General features: G+C 57.0%; 2 protein-coding genes across 2 annotated transcripts in view; one reads left to right on the top strand and one right to left on the bottom strand.

Annotated features, from left to right (window-relative positions):
• The first annotated feature begins 1,384 nt into the window (after window positions 1-1,384).
• On the top strand, window positions 1,385-8,912 carry VSIG10L (V-set and immunoglobulin domain containing 10 like). Its single transcript, XM_040457967.1, has 10 exons — window positions 1,385-1,932; window positions 2,013-2,846; window positions 3,278-3,571; window positions 3,731-4,015; window positions 4,920-5,174; window positions 5,623-5,901; window positions 6,133-6,429; window positions 7,269-7,382; window positions 7,600-7,754; window positions 8,481-8,912. Exons 1-10 carry the CDS (start codon window positions 1,893-1,895, stop codon window positions 8,550-8,552), a joined length of 2,625 nt encoding a protein of 874 aa, XP_040313901.1. The 5' UTR covers window positions 1,385-1,892; the 3' UTR covers window positions 8,553-8,912.
• Window positions 8,913-12,357: 3,445 nt separating this feature from the next.
• IGLON5 (IgLON family member 5) overlaps window positions 12,358-19,574 on the bottom strand; it is a 7,931-nt gene continuing 714 nt past the window's right edge. Inside the window, exons 2-7 of the mRNA XM_040458101.1 lie at window positions 18,896-19,128; window positions 17,454-17,573; window positions 15,911-16,045; window positions 15,649-15,769; window positions 14,960-15,114; window positions 12,358-13,669 (exon numbers count right to left, since the gene is read on the bottom strand). Of these exons, the coding sequence (XP_040314035.1) occupies window positions 13,581-13,669; window positions 14,960-15,114; window positions 15,649-15,769; window positions 15,911-16,045; window positions 17,454-17,573; window positions 18,896-19,128 (853 nt within the window). The 3' untranslated portion in view covers window positions 12,358-13,580. The remainder of the gene's footprint in view (window positions 13,670-14,959; window positions 15,115-15,648; window positions 15,770-15,910; window positions 16,046-17,453; window positions 17,574-18,895; window positions 19,129-19,574) is intronic.

Raw genomic sequence — 19,574 nt, 5'->3', positions numbered from 1 at the left:
TGGTGGCTGGCTTCCAGGAGGGAGTGTTCTACGACCCGTGAGGTGGGTTATGCCCGTCTCTGGGCCTCCATGCAGACACTGGCACGGGATCACTTCTGCTGTAGTCTCTTGGTCTGGTAGTAAGAGTCTACCTGGATCCACGGGGAGGGGACATAGACTCCGTAAGGGAGGAATTTGCTGGCATCTTTAAGTTACAAAACTTCCCCCATGAGGTTTTGAGGGAATTAATGTAGCACCTCCAGAACCACACCTAACGCACAGAAAATGCTCACTATGTATTATTACCCTCGTCATTACCATCAGCATGGTGAGAACTCCCTGGGTGAGCTCAGGGGACTGGATGCTGAGCAGAGATCCTGAGCCCAGCATGGGGTTGTAGCTTGCTTTCTTTCTGTTTTCGTTGTGTGTGTTTTTTTTTTTTTTTTTATGTTATGTTATGCTATTTATTTATTTATTTATTTATTTATGTTATTTTTTTATTTTTTTTATTTTTGAGAGATGGAGCATGAGTGGGGGAGGGACAGAGAGGGAGATACAGAATCTGAAGCAGGCTCCAGGCTCTGAGCTGTCAGCACAGAGCCTGAGGCAGGGCTCGAACCCACGAATTGTGAAATCATGACCTGAACCAAAGTTGGATACTTAACCGACTGAGCCACCCAGATGCCCCATGGGGTGGTAGCTTTCTGAAGGAGTGAGCATTCTGGCCATCCTGAGCCAAAGCCCAACTCCTCTCTCTGGCTGTGCAACCTCCTCCAGGTCCCTTGACCTCTCTGAGCCATAGTCTCCTAGCCCGCAACACGAGGATAACGACACCCAGCTCACAGGGTGTTTGGAAGTGTTTGGCCAGATAATGCCTGGGAAGCATTTCGCATGGTTCCTGGCACGGGAGAAGTGGTAATTATTATTATGATTCTCAACCAGCTGACGCCCCCCCCCCCCCCCGCCGGGGGGGGCGCCCCCAGAAGGTGAGCAGAACATTCCAGGTAGAGAAGAGTGCCCACAAATCTGGGAGGGGAGAGATGGGGCATGAGAATGCCAAGGTATTCAAAGAGGGGCCATGTGAGGATCCAGGGACTGGCACTGGTGGAGATTTGGAGGCTGGAGGGAGGAGGCAGAGAGCAGATAGGGCCTGTGCTACGGTCTGGCCAGTGGGAACCCAGAGGAAAGGCTGTGACAGAGATTCAGGGGGCAGAGCAGGAGGGGATGGGGAGAGAGGACGGAAGCCGCCCCACAGCCTCTGGGTAGATGGTGCAACGGCCCTTGAGATGGAGAGCCCGGGAAGGGGGTTGTGTTGGAGGGAAGACGCTGAGTTTAGGGGGATGCAGGGCACTTGAGGCCCTGGGGGGCACGGAGATGCAGCTATGGGTCTCTGGAGAGGGACTGGGTGGGAGGGCGCCAATTGAGACTTGGTTCTGAGGGCAGCAGGGAGCCATGGGAGGAGTTGGAGCAGAGCAGGAGCAGGGTCAAGTGCAGGTGCTGCAGGCAGGACAGAGTGGACTCGAAGCCGGAAGCTGAGGAGGAGGAAGCCCGAACTGAGGCCAAGGCCATCAGAGGTGGGACTCTCTGAAGGGTCACCTCACCCTCCTCCAAGAAGTCTTCCTGGCTGCCTTCCCCCACGGGTTTGCTACCACCACGTTTCCACTGGGACTCCTTTCTCGCCATCTTCACCTCGCATGTGGGGAGTGCGGAGTCAGATGGGACCAGCTGACGAGGACCAGTGGGGTGGGGGTGGCTGGCTCTGCCACTAGATTGGGGGTGGGGGCACCTCCCTCTGGGTCTGGCTTCCTTCCCCGCCCAGGAAGCTGCCAGTCCTGTCGGACTTGTCGACCTGGGAGGCACAGGTGCAGGTCCTGGAGTCTCGCTGCAGTGGCCTCACAGGTGCGGCCAGCACCATGGACACCTCACGGGCTCTTCTGCCCTTCCTGCTCCTGGGTAAGTCCCCTGCGCAGCCCCTTCCCCACCAGCCCGCCCTCTTGGCAGCTCCCCAACGCCCTCCCCTCCTCTTCTTGCAGCCTCCGGAGCAGCAGGGGTCGTCACCCACAGAGCCTCTTCTGGAGTTCAGCAAACCAGTTTCTCCTTGGACTCCGAAAGCTCTTTCCAGGGCCCAGGTTCGAAAGTCTCCTCCATCAAACCCCCCGACTGGAAATTTCCAGAGCAGTCTCCAGGTTCAAAAACCACTGCTGCTATCCCTCATTCCACACGGTTTCCTGAGGCCTCAAATTTTAACGACGTGCCTAGGTCAAACGTTTCTGCTGAGGGCCAAAAGTTGAGCCCGGATCCTCCTACCTTCCCTGAGGTCCCTGGTTCCGAAGTATTTCCTGATATCTTGGGTTCTCAAGTTCCTGCCGAAAACTCGGAGCCGTCCTCGGTTAAGACCCCAGCTTCAAACATTTCTGCTCAGGCCCTGGAGACTGAAGTTGAGACCCCACGTTCACAATTCTCCCCTAGGGATCAGGATCTTAAAATATCTGCCCAGAAGCCCGAATCCAAAGCAACTGCAGTAGCCCACCCAGTGGAAAGCTTCCCCCAGCAGGTGGGGAGGCCTCTGTCGGTGCTAGTGGGGACCACCATCCAGCTCCCTCTGGTTCCAGTTCCCAGCCTTGGCCCTCCTGCGCCTCTGGTGGTCTGGCGCCGAGGCTCCAAGGTGCTGGCAGCTGGAGGCCTGGGGCCGGGGGCCCCCCTGATCAGCTTGGATCCTGCTCACCGGGACCGCTTACGATTCGACCAGGCCCAGGGGGGCCTGGAACTTGCCTCTGCCCAGCTAGAGGATGCTGGGGTCTACACTGCTGAGGTCATTCGGGCTGGGGTCTCCCGGCAGATTCGGGAGTTCATGGTGGATGTATATGGTAAGTGGGCACTGAGGTCCAGAGTGCAGGCCGCAGGGTCTCCTCTGCCAGACCTTTGGGCAGATCACTGCCGTCTGACCTGTTTTCTCCCCTGAGGAAGGGAAGGGGTTCCCGGACAGGGGAGAGAGGACTTCTAGGCTAGAGGGAGGAAGGATAATAGGGGCTGGGGGCCAAGACAGGGGTTCTTGAGAGAAGTTGGGCCTGGGGATCAAGACTCCTGGGGGCTTGGAATCACGGGTCTCTGGGAGAAGAGGGGGTGGGGGAAGGGAGGGCGGGCGCTGGGGGACTTAGTGGGTCCCTGAGAAGGAGGAATCCTGGGTTTGGGGCCCTGAAGTCCTGGGTGTGAGGAGTGAAGGCCGGGGCCTGCAGTCCTGGATCTGGGGGACGAGGGGGCCAGGGACCGGGTCCTGAGCCCATTCCCCTTCTCCCAGAGCCCCTGCCCCAGCTGTCTGTGCAGCCCGAGGCCCCGGAGATAGAGGAGGGGGCGGCCGAACTCCGGCTGCGCTGCAGAGGGTGGGGGCCGGGTCGCGGGGAGCTGAGCTGGAGCCGGGACGGACGCACCCTGGAGGCAGCGGACCCTGAGGGAGCGGAGCCACCGCGGATCCGCACAGAGGGCGACCAGCTGCTCATCGGGCACCCTGTGCGCAGCGACCACGCCCGGTACACTTGTCGCGTCCGCAGCCCCTTCGGCCACGCGGAGGCTGCGGCCGACGTCAGTGTCTTCTGTGAGTCGGGGTATGCCTCCGGTCGGGGGCTAGGATCTGGGCGCTCGGGGTCCCGACTCCCTGGGGAGGAGGGGGGTGTTGGAGGTCCAGTCCTCGCGGGTCGTGGCGGAGTCCCGGGTGACCCCAACTCTCCCGGTTGCGACCCCTTCCCCCACCCAGACGGCCCGGATCCTCCGGTCATCAAGGTCTCCTCGGACCGCGACGCCACCCCCGCCCTCTATGTCACCAAGGGCAGTAACGTGACCCTGCGCTGCTCCGCCGCCTCGCGGCCGCCCGCCGACATCGCGTGGAGCCTGGCCGACCCGACGGAGGCCGCCGTGCCCGCCGGCCCGCGTCTCCTGCTGCCCGCGGTCGGGCCGGGCCACGCCGGCGCCTACGCCTGCCTCGCCGCGAACCCGCGCACGGGCCGCCGCCGCCGTTCTCTGCTCAACCTCACCGTGGCAGGTGAGCGGGCCCGGGCGGGACGGAGCGGGCTTCGCCGAGGGGGCGGGGCCGCAGCAGAGGGGCGGGGCCAGCAGGGGAGGGAGGAGACTCCCCGTAAAAGGGGCGGGGATGCCCGGGATAAGCGGCGGGGCCAACGAGGGCCGGCGGGACTTGCTCGACTGGGTGAGGAAGGTCACGAGAGGGGAGGGGGCCAGATTCCCGGGCCAGGAGCAATCTCAACAAATTAAGAGGAGGATCAAATGGTGAAGAGTGGAGGCCGGAAAGGGACGGAGTTTCAGTTGCTTGGGCCTGTTAAGTGGGATCAGCAAATAAATTACCTGAGGGCCCCTGGGTGGTTCAGTCAATGAGCTACCGACTCTTCATTTCAACTGACGTCATGATCTCACAGTTAGTGAGATCGAGCCCCACCTTGGGCTCGTGCTGACAGCGCAGAACCTGCTTGGGAGACTCTCCCTCTCTCCGCTCATGCTCTCTCTCTCAAAATACATAAATATTTTTTAAAACTTACCTGGGGAAAGGGGAGGAGTCATAAGAGAAGGGGGCTGGGCCATTCTAGAAAGGGCCGAGTTATCTTAGAAGAGGTCGGGGGGAGGGGTGTCGCATCCGTAGGGGCATTGATGTCTGGTTGATGGCTCCCAGTAACTTGATGGAAGGGGTAGGACTAGAAAGGAAGCGGGGGGGGGGTTATGTTTGCAAGGAAAGAAATCCGTGCAAAGATGTTTTCCTAGGAGAGAGGGGCAGTCAGTGGGGCTGCCGCTGCCCACTCAGCCCGGAAGTTTCTGGGAAAAGGGACGCCTAGGGGCGAGTCCAGGTGAAGAGGGGTGGGCGTGAACGCGCGGAGATGAGGGGCTGGAGGGGCGAGGGGAGAGAGGCCGAGCCCCTGTTCTCTCCCTCTGCTCCACAGATCTGCCTCCGGGGTCCCCACAGTGCTCAGTGGAAGGCGGTCCAGGGGACCGCAGCCTCCGCTTCCGCTGCTCGTGGCCCGGCGGGGTCCCCGCGGCCTCCCTGCAGTTCCAGGGTCTCCCTGAAGGCGTCCGCGCAGGGCCGGCGCCCTCTGCGCTCCAGGCGGCTGTCCCCGCTCACCCCCGGCTCAGCGGCGTCCCCGTCACCTGCCTCGCTCGCCACCTGGTGACCACGCGCACCTGCACGGTTACCCCGGGTGAGAGCTGGTGGGGTTTCTTTCCTGTTTCCTGGGGAAGGGGTATACATTTTAGCTCCTTTAGGAAATGAGAAAGGTGGACTTCTAACTCCAGGAAAAGAGATTTCCTTTGTCTTCAAACCTACAGAAGCACCAATACCTCAAGCAGGGGAAGGGGCCACAGTTTCTTTCCTGGACCCAGGAAGAGGGCTGGCATCTTCCTACGTGTCCAGAGCAATAAATGGTTGAGAATAATATGAGTTCCTCAGTCCAGCACCTGGGCCATAGTATGTATCTAATAAGTCCTTGCTAAGGAGATCAGGTGATGATGGACTGAGACATGGGCAGTGCTTCCTCATTTGGCTGACGTGTTGGGGTTTCACAGCTCTTTGCTTCACCAAAGCGGGCAGGACTTGGTCTTTGACTCCAGGGTCAGGTCTGGACTCGGCCCGGTTTCTTCTACCTGCAGAGGCCCCTCGGGAGGTGCTGCTGCGTCCTGCAGTGGAGGAAACACGGTCGGGGGAGGCAGAGGTGGCGCTGGAGGTCACTGGCTGTCCTCCACCATCCAGAGCATCTTGGGCCCGGGAAGGGCGGCCCGTGGCCCCAGGAGGAGGGGGTCGCCTGCGGCTCAGCCCAGATGGGCGCAGGCTCCTCATTAGCAACTTCAGCCTGGATTGGGACCTGGGAAATTACTCCGTGTTGTGTAGCGGGGCGCTGGGTGCCGGGGGCAACCAGATCACCCTCATTGGTGAGTCCATTCCTTTCCCAGAACCCAGAAGTCCTCTCTTCCCTCAAACCCGGTCCCCAGCCCCTTCTCCATCAGATCCAAGAGTCCAAGCCCTCAGTCCCCTTCCTCTTGTAGGCCTAGAAGTCTGGATCTCCAGACCCTCTACCCCAGGACCTATGGGTCCAGGTCCACGGCCCCCTTCCCTCTCCCATCTAGGACCCACAAATCCAGCCCCCACCTTAATTCCCCCAGGACCTTCCATCTCCTCGTGGAGGCTGCAGAGAACCCGGGATGCAGCAGTGCTGACTTGGGATGTGGAACGCGGGGCCCTGATCAGTGGTTTTGAGGTCCAGGCACGACCAGAAGGCCCCAACCTGGGTAGAGCCACCACCTACAGGGACTGGATCACCCTGCTCACCCTGGAGCCTCAGGAGCGGTCAGCTGTGGTGCCCCTTCCTCATCGGAGCCCTGAGACCTGGGCCTTCCGTATCCTGCCCACCCTGGGGGGCCAGCCAGGGACCCCATCACAAAGCCAAATCTACCAGGCCCGTGAGTTGGGGCTGCTGGAGGCTTCTCCTGGGCTGCTACCCTCAGTCTGTTTCGTTTATCCCCCTTCTCTGCTTGTATCCATTTTCTGGGGCTCCTTTAACAAAGTACCATGAACCGGGTGTCTTGGACCAATAGAAAGATACTCTCTCACAACTCGGCAGTCCTCCTTCTAATGGAAATGAGGGCCGTGCTCCCTCTGGGACTCTGGGTAGATGCTTTTCTGGCCTCTTCCAGCTTCTGATAATGGCCATTAGTCCTTGGATTGAATCCTTGGAGTTCCTTGGCTTGTAGCTGCAGCGCCCTGGTCTCTGCCTCCAGTTTTCCACAGCCTCCGCCTCCCTGTGCACACCTCTGTCTTCTTCTTGTAAGGACACTAGTCCGGTTGGGTTCGGGCCCATCCTCATGATCTCATCTTGACTTGATTGGTTGAATTGTGTCTCCCCCAGAAAGCTATATTGACATCTTAACCCTCAGTACCTGTGAATGTGACCTTATTTGGAAATAAGAGTCTTTGCAGAAGATTGACTCTATATCTATGATAGCACATCATTTCTGTCATAGCACATTTAGTTTTTGTCATAGCATAACCCATAATTAGGATATTAATTTGTGCCTTCATTTCTGATTTCCCTGAAAATGAATCCCCATGAGAGTAGGTATCTGGGTTTGCTCACCAATGGATCGTTACCAGTAGAGTGCCAGGCACACCACAGTTACTCAGTAAATGCACAATGAATCAAGGTTCTTGGGTCCTATAAAAGAGTTGGAGCAGGGAGCTTAGGAAACTTGGCTCCAGCTCTAGTTCTTCCTGCCTCTAATTATCCTCTCTGGTCTTCCAGGCCCCACCCTGAGCCCAGGGGCCATTGCTGGCATCGTCCTGGGTTCCCTACTGGGCCTGGCGCTCCTGGCAGCGCTTCTCTACCTGTGCATCTGCTGCCTGTGCAGCTTTAGGGGTAAGTGAGGGGCCATCTGGGAGGGTCCCTAGGAAGAGACCCGCTGGAGACCTGGCTGAACCAATCAGCGCAGTCACAGGTCATTCATCCCGCCTCCACCTCCATATCAGCCAATCAGAGTAAGGCTCCGCCTCTCAGCCTCGCTTCCCTGCTCATTGGCTGGGTTAGTATGTTGGTACAGCCAATCGCGTGTTTCTGTTTCTCCTCCTCTTTCCAGGAGACTCTCTGAAGAAAAAGAAGCATCCCCCCTCTTTGCCACCTGTGGTTCCCCCACTGGAAAAGCAGATGCAGAGTGTAACCCCAGTGCAGACGCCACTGCCTCTGCCCCTCAAAGTCCCGCTGGAGGACCCTAGCCCAAACAAGGCTCACCAGGTGAGTGGTGCCCCAGTGTCCTTCTGGAATAGGGGTGGGACTTTTTATGGTTCTTGTTTGTTTGCTTTTGTATTTAAAAAAAAAAATTTTTTTTTTAACGTTGATTCACTTTTTGAGAGAAAGAGAGAGAGACGGAAACCGAAGCAAACTCCAGGCTCTGTGCTGTCAGCCCAGAGCCTGTCGCGGGGCTCAAACCCATGAACTGTGAGATCATGACCTGAGCCAAAGTCGGATGCTTAACCGACTGAGCCACCCGGTCTCCCCTTTTATGTTTTAATCAGGGAGAGGAGACGGTCTGAGTTCTCTTCCTCCAGGTTTACTTGTTGGTTTACAAAATTAGTAAATTCCCCCCCACCCTTTTTTTTTAATATATAGAAATCGGACAGGAATTCTCACCCAATTTTTGTCATGTTAAGAGTGAAATTCCAGCTTACCTCCAAAGGAGAGAATACTCCTTTACTCTTCCATAAAAATTGGCAAAACTCCTGTTTTCTTTCTGTAGTGGGAGGGAACGTCTTCTTCCCTGAAAAAGCTGGGTTGTTGCATGTCTTGTCTCTCCCAAGGGTGGGTGAACATTTTTTTATTCTCCGTTTGCAAGTGGAGGGAACCCGGCTAATTTCTGAATAGCGTGAGCTAGCGCTAGAAAAGCGTGAGTCATGTCACATTCAGCATGTCACATTCAGGGTAACCTCTGAGGTTGTCTCCTTCCCTTCCTTTCTCTTCCAGGCCACTGGCCCCAGTCCAGTCATCTCTCTGGGTGGGGGCCCAAGGACTGTTCGGGCAGCCACACAGGTGTGACCTGCTTTGCACAGGATTTTTTTGGGTAGGACTTCCTGGTAGGCAGGGCCATCCTGTCCTGCTGTGACTAAAGACTGGACCCTGAAAGTGGGGCCTCCTGTCTCCTTCTCAGTGCAGAAGACTCCACTTGTATTTGCACAACCAAGCCGCTGTGGCTCCTGGGCTGGGAGAGACCCCCGCTGATCTACCACTGTGGTTTGCACACCCTCTAGGCAAGCGAGGGGCCTTCCTACGTCCACTTGCTTCTCCAGGCCACCCCCATGCAGCTCCCAGGGTCTTTGTCTTTTTTTTGTTTTTTAATGTTTACTTTTGAGAGAGAGCGTGTGCAAGTGGGGGTGGGGTAGAGAGAGAAGGAGGCAGGGTCCCAAGCGGGCTCCACACCGACAGCAGAGACCCCAATGCAGGGCTCACACTCATGAACCGTGAGATCGTGACCTGAGCTGAAGTCAGACACTTAACTGACTGAGCTCGCTAAGGCGTCCCCAGGGTCTTCATCTTAAAACAGCTCAGACTGGGTCCTTTTCTCTTTAAACCCTTCCGTGGCTGCCCTTTGCCCTCCAGAAATCTTCCTGAATCCTCACTGTGATTTTCAAAGCCTTATGGTTTGGCCTCTTGGCCTCTGACCTCCCCCTCCTGCACTTTCACCCCTGCTACTTGATTAACACAAGGCTTTTTCTTCACCAGATGCTGGATTTGGCCTCCAGGGCTTTGCCCCAGAGGTTGCTCTGCTTGAAATACCACTTTTTGCCCTGTGCTGTCCACTTCAGTGATTTATAGGAAATATATATTTGGTCATTCAGATGACCAAAATATGTTTTGCAGATGTATCTGGTCTTGACCCACGGTTTCTGAAAATGATTCAGAACCATAAAAGCAAAATACCCATTTCTTGCTATTAATGAAGGTGACTTTTGGATGCCCCCAAAGGCAGGGCTGGTTGCCTGGAGGGTCAAACCTGCAAATGGGGGATCTGGAACTTTCAGACCCATATCCGCCCCCCCCCCCCATCTCCAGGAGGGGGAAGGACTGGAGGTTGAATCAGCCAATGGCCAGTGACTTAGTCAATCATAATTATATAATGAAGCCTCCATGAAAACCCAAGGGAACAGCGCTTTGGTCCATTTTGGGAGGGCTTCCACTCTTGGTGAACCAGAGTGCTCCCACGTACCACTAAGCTGGACTCCAAGATCCACAGGGACAGAAGTTCCTTTGTTTGGGAGCTTGCCCTGTGTATCTCTTTGTCTGGCTGTTGATTCCTGTCCTTTATCATATCCTTTAATAAACTGATCAATGTAAATAACTGTTTCCCTGAGTTCTGTGAGCCACTCTAGCAAATTAACCAAATCTAAGGAAGAGGTCTTTGGAACTTCCGATGTGTAGCCAGTCGGTCAGGAGCACAGGTAGCAGTTTGGGGCTTGCAGCTGGTGTCTGAAGTGGGGTATGGAGGTGGTAATCTCGTAGAACTGCACCCTTCACCTGGAGAATCTGATGCTACCTCTGGGTAGAGTGTCAGAATTGAGTTGGTGTCTGAGAATTGCTTGGTGTTGGGCTGCTAGAAAGAAGCCCATCAACCCAATCAAAGGAGGGATGTGGAGATTCAGAGCACAGTGAAGCGAGGCTTTAATCAACGTTCTTGCAAGAGGGAGTATCTGACGGACAGGCACACTCGGGGCAGTTACAGCAGACGATTTATCTCCTAGCACGCAAGTCCCTCCCCTGGTTCCTCATTGGCTGAGTACTACAGAGGTTACAGCCTGACCCGGAAGTTGCCTATGCCCATATAAGGCAAACAGTAGACTGATTGGAATAAATGTACATTCCCTGAGGTGATGCAGAGACTTTCAGTCCCTTCTCCCTTTGTTCTTTGGCGCATGCCCATTGCATGCCCATTGCAAAGCCCGCAAAGTGGAGAGGGGAAGAACCAGGAAGTGAAGTGTCTAAGAGTTTGGGAGTCCATTGTGGTGGTGGGGGAGGTGCGTACATATTTCCAATAGGTTGTAAATCTATTGTTAATTAGACAGCACAGCTTTTATTTGATATTTCTGAAAATGAATCATCTCCTTTACTTCTCACAGGGGGAACCCCCCAATGTTGGGATCAGGTCCAGAAACCCTAAACATGTAACTATTACAAGCTTAGGAGACCCTTTCCTAACCCATGACCCTAACCTGCCTTGACCCTGACCCTTCTGCTCCTCGAACATAAATACAGAAGCACTTGTTTAGCCTCTGACTCCGTCTCTAAACTGAGAACTTCAGGAAGGCAGAGACTGTGTGTGTCATTTTATCCCCAGCACTTAACACAGAGCCTGGCACATAGCAGGCAATCAATAAATACTGCACATGTTTCGGTGCCAGCGAAAGGCTGGGCTTGCAGCTGCTGTCCCCAATGATGTCTTTCTTTTTTAGCTGGGTTTCTCATTGGAAATTTAGGGAGTGCATCAATGAAGATTGCCTTGGCCGCAAGAAAGCAAAATAAATGGTGGCAAAATGGATGGTGGTTTCAGGCTGGCTCAGCAACTTAGTGACCCCATCAAGGACCTGAGCTCTCTACATCCTGCTCGGCCACCCCCAGTGGGTTGGCATATTGTCTTATGTAGCAAGATGGCTGCCACGGTGCCAGGCATCACCTCTTCACACAACTGTATCTGAAGGCAAAAGGAAGGGAGCAAGGTTCCCTTCCCACACCCCTTCCCTCGACCAACCTCACTAGCGAGGAAAAAACTTTCCTGGAAGCCTACTGGCAAAGTCTCCTTATTGACCCCAAACTAGCCACGTCACTGCAAGTGAGGCTGGGAAACCAAGTGTCTCAGCCTGTGTCGTGGGAGGCGGGTCTGAGAGCAAAGAAGGAGGAAATAGCATCTGTGTCAGGGAAGGAAAGGATGTGAGGTATTCTGGTTAAAGATTGGGGTGAAAGAGGCCTTTGGGAAATAGAGCTCTTAGATCTTTTTGGAAAGGTGAAGCCTGGGGTCCTGGGTACCTGGATCCTTGATATCATTTCTGTATCAGAGCTTTCATTTCCTTTTTAATCACTAGACTGAGGAACCTAACACACGTTGGCTTCTACCTACAGGGGGCTGTGTTGCTGATGTAAGTGAAAGCGGGCATCAGATAAATTTTGATCCAGCTACTCAAATGATGGCATCGTGGACTCAGTTTCTTTAGCTCGCTCCCCCTCCCCCCGCCACTCTGTATTTCAGTGTTTGTATCATTCTCAGGCTCTACGTGCTACCTTCCCCACAGACCCAAGATCTTCCATGTAATGGAGAAAAGCAACTCATCTAGATACACCTCACACCATTGAGCTACATCATCCAGTGGAATAGCATCTTGTGAATCCATACAGCTCTGGAACTCATTAGCCGAGGGGCTGAAGCCAATCAAAATCTACCAAAGACAGAGAAGGCAGAAATGATGCTGGAGAGGCACCACCAATGACCATGACCCTTTGCCCTCCACTCACTCAAATCCTTAATGACACGGATACTTGCAGGCAGAGACTTTGGAAAAAGGCGTTTATTGGTGTGGTGGTCTCAACACTCCCCATGAATCGGAACACACGGCCCCCAGGGCCCCCCGCCCCCTCCCTTGCCTCCCTCCCCCTCCCCTCCCCATCCCCTGGACCCTGGGAATGGAAGACAATGTGGGATGGGGCCCACGCCCCCGTCTGAGGTACAGTCACTGCCCCTTGCCCCCCTGCCCCTGCTCTGAGCTCCTCCCCCCACCAAGCTCTGGGTAGTGTGGTTTGGGGCGAGTGTTTATAGCGGGTCCCCCAGGAGTCGGAGCTGGAGACTTGGCATCTTGGACTGGACTGGGGATGCCTGTGTGACGCCTCTCTCTCCCCCACTTTGTGTGATGTGTGCCAAGACCGTGTCTTCCCACCTCAGAGCTGGGGTTACAGCCTCTCAGCACGCCCTCCTGACAAGTTGCCCACCCTCGGGGGGAACACAGCCGGTCACCAGCCGCGGTGCAGCCGGAGCCGGGGGGCCTATTGCTGGCCACGGTCGCTGGTATGTGCGTGTGTGTGTGTCTATGTGAGTGTGTGTGAGGGCGGTCAGGTCAGCCTTTGGGAGAGAGGCCAGGGAGTGGGGGAGTGGGGGACCAGCAAGCCCACACCCGTGGGAAGCTGTGGGAGCTGGTTGGTGCTGCGGGCGGCCAAGGGGAGTCGGGGGCCGGGGAGGGCAAAGCACTGAGACAGACAGGTGGCCACAGGCACCGGTCCGACAGTTGGATGGAAGCACCGATTGGCCCAGAGGGGGCCAGAAAGTCGGGGTGGGGGGCAGGGAAAGTGGGAAGGTCTCAGGCTGCTGAGCCAGCGATGGGACCTCTGGCTCCAGGCAGCTGGTGGTTGACAGCAGTGAGGCCCCGGGCCAAGATGGAGATCGCTCACCTGCTCACAGAGGCTGAATGATAGCTTGACAGGCGAGCGTGACACCCCTCCCCACCCCCAACCTGCCCAGGAGACGCTCTATTAACAGGGAGGGGAAGGGGTGGGGTGCGTGCATACACTGGGGAAGCAGGGGGCCTGGGAAACCTCCCCTCACAGCTCCAGCCGCGAAGCCCACATACCTACCTCCAGCCAGAGGAGAGAGGCAGCAGCACTGGGGGGCAGTGGGCATGGGGGTGTTAGGGGAGGGAAGATTGCTGAGCCCCTCCCCCCACACATACGCACACGTGCAGGCTCATGCTCACACACACCCACTACATACACACGATCCAGTTGACAGCCTGAGCTAAGAGAGGGGTGTGGGGTGGCCGGGGGTGGGTCGCAATCGGAAACGTGAACGGTGGCGAAAATGGCTGTAGAAAGATGCATAATTTTGCGTTATCCCTCACAGTGATGGGTTCTCTAAAGAGCTTTCCTCCTCCTCCTCCTCCTCCTCCTCCTGCTTCTCCTCCTCTCTTCTTCCTCCTCGGTGGCAGAGAGCTCTTCCGCCCCCTCGAGACCCACGGCGCTGGCTCTCCCTTTTTCTCTCGCTCTCCGCCTCAGGCCCCTCGCAGGGGGGAGGCGAGCTGCGCTGGGTTCTTCCTACATCCTCCACCACAGCCAGCCCAGGGCGGAGAGGAGGGTCAGGGGCCCCGGGGGCCTCGGGGCTGAGTTCTCCAGGGATCCTGGGCCTGGGGAAAGACAGAGGGTCGCGGGGGTGGCCTGGGAAGGGGAGACCCCATGTGTGTTTCCCGGTGCCTTGTGTCTGCCCTGTCTCTGGGGGCAGAGACGCTAAGACACTTAGCGACACTCGTTTCTGTCTGCCACTCAGTCCCTCTCTCTTTTTCCGTCTTTCCCAGAGGTTCTTTTTCACCGCCTCAGCCCGGGGCTCTCTCCACGTCGGTCTCTCCGTCGTACAGTTTCGGTCTATCCAGTATGGCCACCAAGGGTCTTGCAGTCGGCACATCCACAATGGTCCTCTTGACTTTCCTCCCCGAGACTGGCTACTGCACTCGTCCCAGCATCTCTCTACTTCAACACTTTACTACTACGTGCCCATCCACCCAGGGGCTCAAGCCGAAACCTGTGATCGCCTCGACCCCCACTTCCTTCTTCCTCCACCTTCAAAACTCTCCGCATACAGAGACTTTGTGCCACAGACCGGGGCCTCCTGCCTCCATTTTGCACCCCCCCCCCCCCCACAGGCCATTCTTTAAACAGCAGTCAAAGTGATTTCTCTTTTGAAGCACCAACCACTAGGTCATTCCCTTGCTTAATAGCCTCTGGTGGCCTCACTCTGCAGTAGAATAAAATCCAAAATCCTTTCCATGGCCCATGAGACTCTGCCCCTCCCTTCCTCTTTCGTCTCAGCCTCCACGTGATCACTGTGCTCAGGTCATGCTAGCCTTCTCACTGTGCCCTTCCATATACGTTCCCTCTGCCTGCAAAGCTCTTCCCGCAGATCTTGGCCGGGCTGGCTGCTTCTGACCATTCAGGTCTCAGTTCAAATGTTATCCTCTCTAGGAAACTTCTGATGATGAGCTTATCTAACGCTACCATTTCCAATCCTTATTTATTTTCTCCGTCACCCTTATCGATATCCACTTTTTTTTTTTTTTTGGTGCTTCTTTATGTACGTTTTTGTTTGCTTTTTATTTTATTTAAGGGTCTACTTATTTACTGCCTTTCTACTACTACTAGGCCATAAGCTCTGCGAGTCCCCAGACCTGGTCTCCTTTGGGCACTGCTGTGTCCCCAGCGCCGAAAGCCCTCCCCTTAGGGGGCACTCCGTGAATCGACATTCATTGAGGGAATGGGTTTCTTGCTCAGTCGCCTTGCTTGGGTCTCAGGGTCGACCTCTTTCCTAAGTTGGCAGTCGGTCTGGGGGACAGTCCCGGCCCCGCCCCTCGCCGACCCCGGCCCCGCCCCCCCGCCGATCCCCGCCCCCTCGCCCCGGCCCCGCCCCTCCCTCTCGGACTCACGCAGGAGCCTCATAGAAGCGCTGGACGCTCCGAGCCGGTTGGCGGCGCGACACGTGTAGTTGCCGTAATGCCGGGCGCTCACGTTGGCGAAGAGAAGCATCGAGCGGGTGCGCTCCGTCTGCACCTTCAGGCCCTCGGCTGTGCCGCTGATCAGCCTGCCGGGGACCCGGGTCAGGGACCGGGCCTTGGAACCCTGGCCTGGGACCCCCTCAGGGCGCAGATCCCACTGCACGCAGCTCTCAGGCTCCCTGATTTCCCAGAGACCCCGTATTCTGCCCCCGACCCCAGAGGCCCCTAGCCTCAGGCTCTAGCCCCCTACGGATCTCTGGGCCATTCGTACTGACACCCCTCTCTCCAGGCACCCCTAGGGGCCCCTCAGGGACGCTGGACTCTCCTGGCGTTGGGCCCCCAATCTCTACGGGCTCCCAGATTCTGCTGGACCCCGGCCCCAATGGTCCTCTGAAGCCTCCCCGCCACAGCCGCAGCATCGACCCCTGAACTTCTCCCTGAACAGCCTGAGACCAGGCTCCAACGCTCATCATTGCGACAGCCAAGTTTTCAGCAAGTCCCCACAGTCTCGCTAGAAGCTGGGCCCCATCCCCCCAGAAGCTGGACTCCCCCAGTTCTCGAGACCTAGGGCTCGGCCACCTCCCCACCCCCACCCGGGCCGGACCCGGTGCTGTCCTCACAGTCTGTCATCCTTGTACCACTGGAAGTCCGCGGGGGGCACCGCCATAGCTTCGCAGCGCAGGAGGGCGGCCCGGCCCAGGGCTGTGCGGGCGCTGGTCACGTCCGTGATGGTCGGAGGATCTGGCGAGGGGTGAGAGTCAGCGAATTCTCCTAGCCAGGTGGGGCCTCGGGGGTTCCGTCCCCATCCCCCTCCTCCCTCCTCCCTCCTCCCCAGGGACCCAGGGCCTGCCCCCCTTTCGTGCCCAGTGCCAAGGGGCTCACAGTTGACTGTGACCAGCACACGGCGGCTGTCTGGCGCAGAGTTAACGCCGTTGTGAGTCACGCACTCATATTCGCCGGCCTGGCCCCGCTGGATGTCCGAAATCTCCAGGATCTCGCCCTCTGAGGTGAAGCCGTCTGTGCGGGGAGGGAAGGGGTGGGGGCGGGGCCGGACACAAACACTTAACACGGGACAACACGGGCACAACACGGACACACATCAGCGGGGCAGGCACCGCAGGGCCTGGAGTGCCCGGGTCAGTGGGAGCCAGGAAGGGTTTGCGGGAGGTTTGGGGTGGGGTGTGAATCAGCAGCCTGGGATCTCTTGCTAGGGGTCTGGCAGGGAATGAGGGTGTGGGGCTTAGTAACTAGAACCCAACGGGGAGGGTCCTAGAATTGGGGGGTGCATGAGAGGATCCAGGGATCTGGGAGCTCATGATTCAGATCATGAGGCTTAGAGCACCCAGTGGGGACAGTCCCAGGACCTTGGTGCTCGGAAAGCTCCAGATAATACGGACCCAAGGCAGGGGTGAGGGTGGAAGGTGGGGGCAGATCCAGAGTTCTGGGATCTAGTTCTTGGGTTCAGTGAATCAGGATCTAGTGATTGGGATCAGCAATCCAGGCATTTGGGGTCTTATGACACATCACTGGGCTCAGAAGACATTTTGGACTAAGGGCGTCCAGGAAGCCAGGATCTCAAGCCCAGGCTTGTGGGGCTCAGATGACCCAGCGGGAAAGGATCCAGGATCTGACACCTAGTTATTGGGCTGAGTGATAAGCACCATTGGTCTCCAAAGACCCAGTCAGTGAGGATCTAGGGATCTGGGGAATGGTGGTGGAGATCCAGGTGAAGACGGTGGTGAGAGAGATCCAGCGATCTGGAATACCAGGTTCAGGTACCTTGCTGCTATGTTTGGGGGTAGTCTAGAGCAGTGGTTCTCAGCTCGATCGCCAGAATCACCCCAAGGGCTTGTTAAAACGGACTGGTGGTGGTATGGGCGGGGAGCTGGGGATCAGGTGGGGTGGAGGTGGGGTTCTCATTCATTAGGTCTGGGATGGGTCCAGGATGTGCGTTTCTGGCAGGCTTCTCGCTGCTGTTGCTGGTCTGGGGACCAAACTTTGAGAACTGATGGGCTAGAGAATCCAGCGAGATGTAGTGAGGTGACCAGGAGATGGGAATAGGGATAGGGGCCACTGGCCATCGCTTGACTTAGGGTTAGTGGTAGGGATTCAGAATTATGTGAGCTGCTGAGGGGAGACCAGGGATACTAGCGGTGGGGGCAGGGGGCAGGCTGGAATCTAGCAGGTGATTTAGAGGAAAGGGCCCAGGCCTGGGACGGCAGGTGGTGAAGGCTCTAAAGCTCTGGGGGCTGTTGGTAAAATAATGGGATCAGGTGGGGGCGAGGGAATCAAACCATGACAAAGGTTAGGGGGACCAGGGAAGGGAGAAAGGAGGAGTCCGGGAGTCTAGCTAGGGATATGGGGAATCGAGGGGCCCAGATTGTGGAGTGGGGAAAGGGGTTTGGGTCAGGGGAGGGGTCCTCACCTCGGAGCTGCCTCCAGGTCACTGTGGGCTCCGGCCGTCCCACGGCCAGGCAGAGCAGGTTCACGTTGCCTCCCTCGTTCACCGTCACGGGCGAGGAGATGTTCACGATGCGGGCGGGGACTGCAGGCCGGGAGGGGAGAGGTCGCGAGAGGGTGAATACGGCCTCCCAGGGCCCAGGAGTCCGGACCCCCAGCCCCTCCTCCCTCAGACCCAGGAGTCCAGCCAATATTTCCTCTGTCTTTCTGTAAGAATTCCTCTGTGTTTCTCCTCTGCCTCTGGGTCTGGCTCCTTGTCTAACTCCTGATCTCTGCCTTTCTCGTTCTTTCTCAGTCTCTGTCTCTCTCTCTACCTTCCTCCTAACTTGGTTCCTCTGCCCTCTGGTTTGACTTTCTCCCTTATCTCTGTCTACGTTTATTTATTAATTATTATTCTTATATTAAACAATTAGTTGATATAACAAATACTCATATGGTGCTTCCAGCGTGGTAACCCCGTTCTAAATGTTGTACAAAAGTTAGCTCATTAAACCTTCACTACCCTACCACCCTCTGAGGTTAATGTTGCTATTTAAAAAAAAAAGTTTACTTATTTATTTATTTATTTAGAGAGAGAGAGAGAGAGAGAGGGAGAGAGAATCCCAAGCAGGCTGTGCAGTGTCAGCACAGAGCCCAACGTGGGGCTCGATCCCATGAACCGTGAGATCGTGACCGGAGCGGAAATCAAGAGTCGGACCCTCAACCGACTGAGCCGCCCAGGCGCCCCAGAGATTGCCAGGGTCGGCAGCTCGAATGTGTACGGCTATTTCTTCCAGCCATTTGAACGTGGCTCCAATCAGACCACATGAGAGGCCAGCGTTTAAATGACGGGGTGCTTTCTCTCTGTCTTTTCTGGCAGAGTATAAAATGAAGCTGCCCCTTCCAGTTGACGAAGTCTTGGGTTTGACGTGTGACAGTCCTCCCCGCTCTGCAGATGGCGAGTCCGAGGCCTCCTCGGATGCTCAGGGTCCCTCAGCAGGGGGGGTGGTCTGGCTCCTGAGACCAGACCTGCTCCTGCCACGTGGGGCAGCCCCCTGAGCTCTGTCCCGTTACTCTGTCTCCTGCCCCCTCGAGCCCCAGGGCCTGGAGCAGTGCCTTCACATGGCAGGCGCTCAACCAACAGAGCTGAGCGAATGACCGCGATCTTCCTCGGAGCACCCCCTCACCCCTGTAGCTCTCCTGTCCTAGCAGCTGTCATGCTGAAGGGTCACTCTCCGGGTGCCTGTCCCTCCTTCTGCTCGGCTGAAATCTGCGAGGGCAGGGGGTGTGTCCGCCTCGCACACCACGTGTCCCCGGGGTCGGGGAGCGGGCACTTGGCGAGGATACGGATAGTCTCCCCCCTCCCCCCCCCCCCCCCCCCGGCGCCCTCCACCCTCTCCGCCACCCAGGGCCCCGCTGAGGGCTCACCGTGGACGATGAGGTAGACCTGAGTGGTGTATGGCTGGTGGCGGGTCTGGAAGGAGCAGGTGTAGAGGCCCTCGTCGCCGAGCCCCACCTGGGTGATGAGAATGGAGAACTCCTCGGGCGTGTTGATGAGCAGCCGCACCCGCGGGTCACTGGTCCAGCGGTCATTGCCAGCGTACAGGATGTTGGAGCGGTTCAGCCAGGCCACGCGGGTCACGTGCTCGTCGATGAAGCAGCTTCAGGGAGGACACGGGAGGACGGTTTTTGTCTCCCCCACCCCAGCCTGCCCCCCCAGGTTCTACCGTCGTGGGGGCTCGGAGGTGGGGGGAGGAAGGCCTCCTGCACGGTCAGTTCCCACTGAAGCCCCGTGAGGCCGAGGTGACTGTGCCCACTTTCCAGGTGGGTAAACTGAGCCTCAGAGAGGGAAAGTGTGAGCCTAAGTGCACAATGAAATGGCAGCTGATGGTTACTGAGTGATTGTTGGGTGCTAGAAAGTGGAAAAGTATCTGGGGCACTCTGGGAGAGAGAGAGACGGAAATGCAGAGAGATGAGGCACAGGGACCCAGAGGGGGGGACAGAGACCCAGAGGGAGGGGGACAGGGACCCAGAGGGAGGGGGACAGAGATCCAGAGGGAGGGGGACAGAGATCCAGAGGGAGGGGGACAGGGACCTGAGGAGAGGG

This window comes from Herpailurus yagouaroundi, unplaced genomic scaffold, assembly GCF_014898765.1.
Source record: "Herpailurus yagouaroundi ecotype Mexico unplaced genomic scaffold, PumYag 220, whole genome shotgun sequence".
Lineage (NCBI taxonomy): Eukaryota > Metazoa > Chordata > Mammalia > Carnivora > Felidae > Herpailurus > Herpailurus yagouaroundi.
Note: the sequence above shows the minus strand (reverse complement) of the source record. Positions and strands in the feature narration are given on the sequence as shown.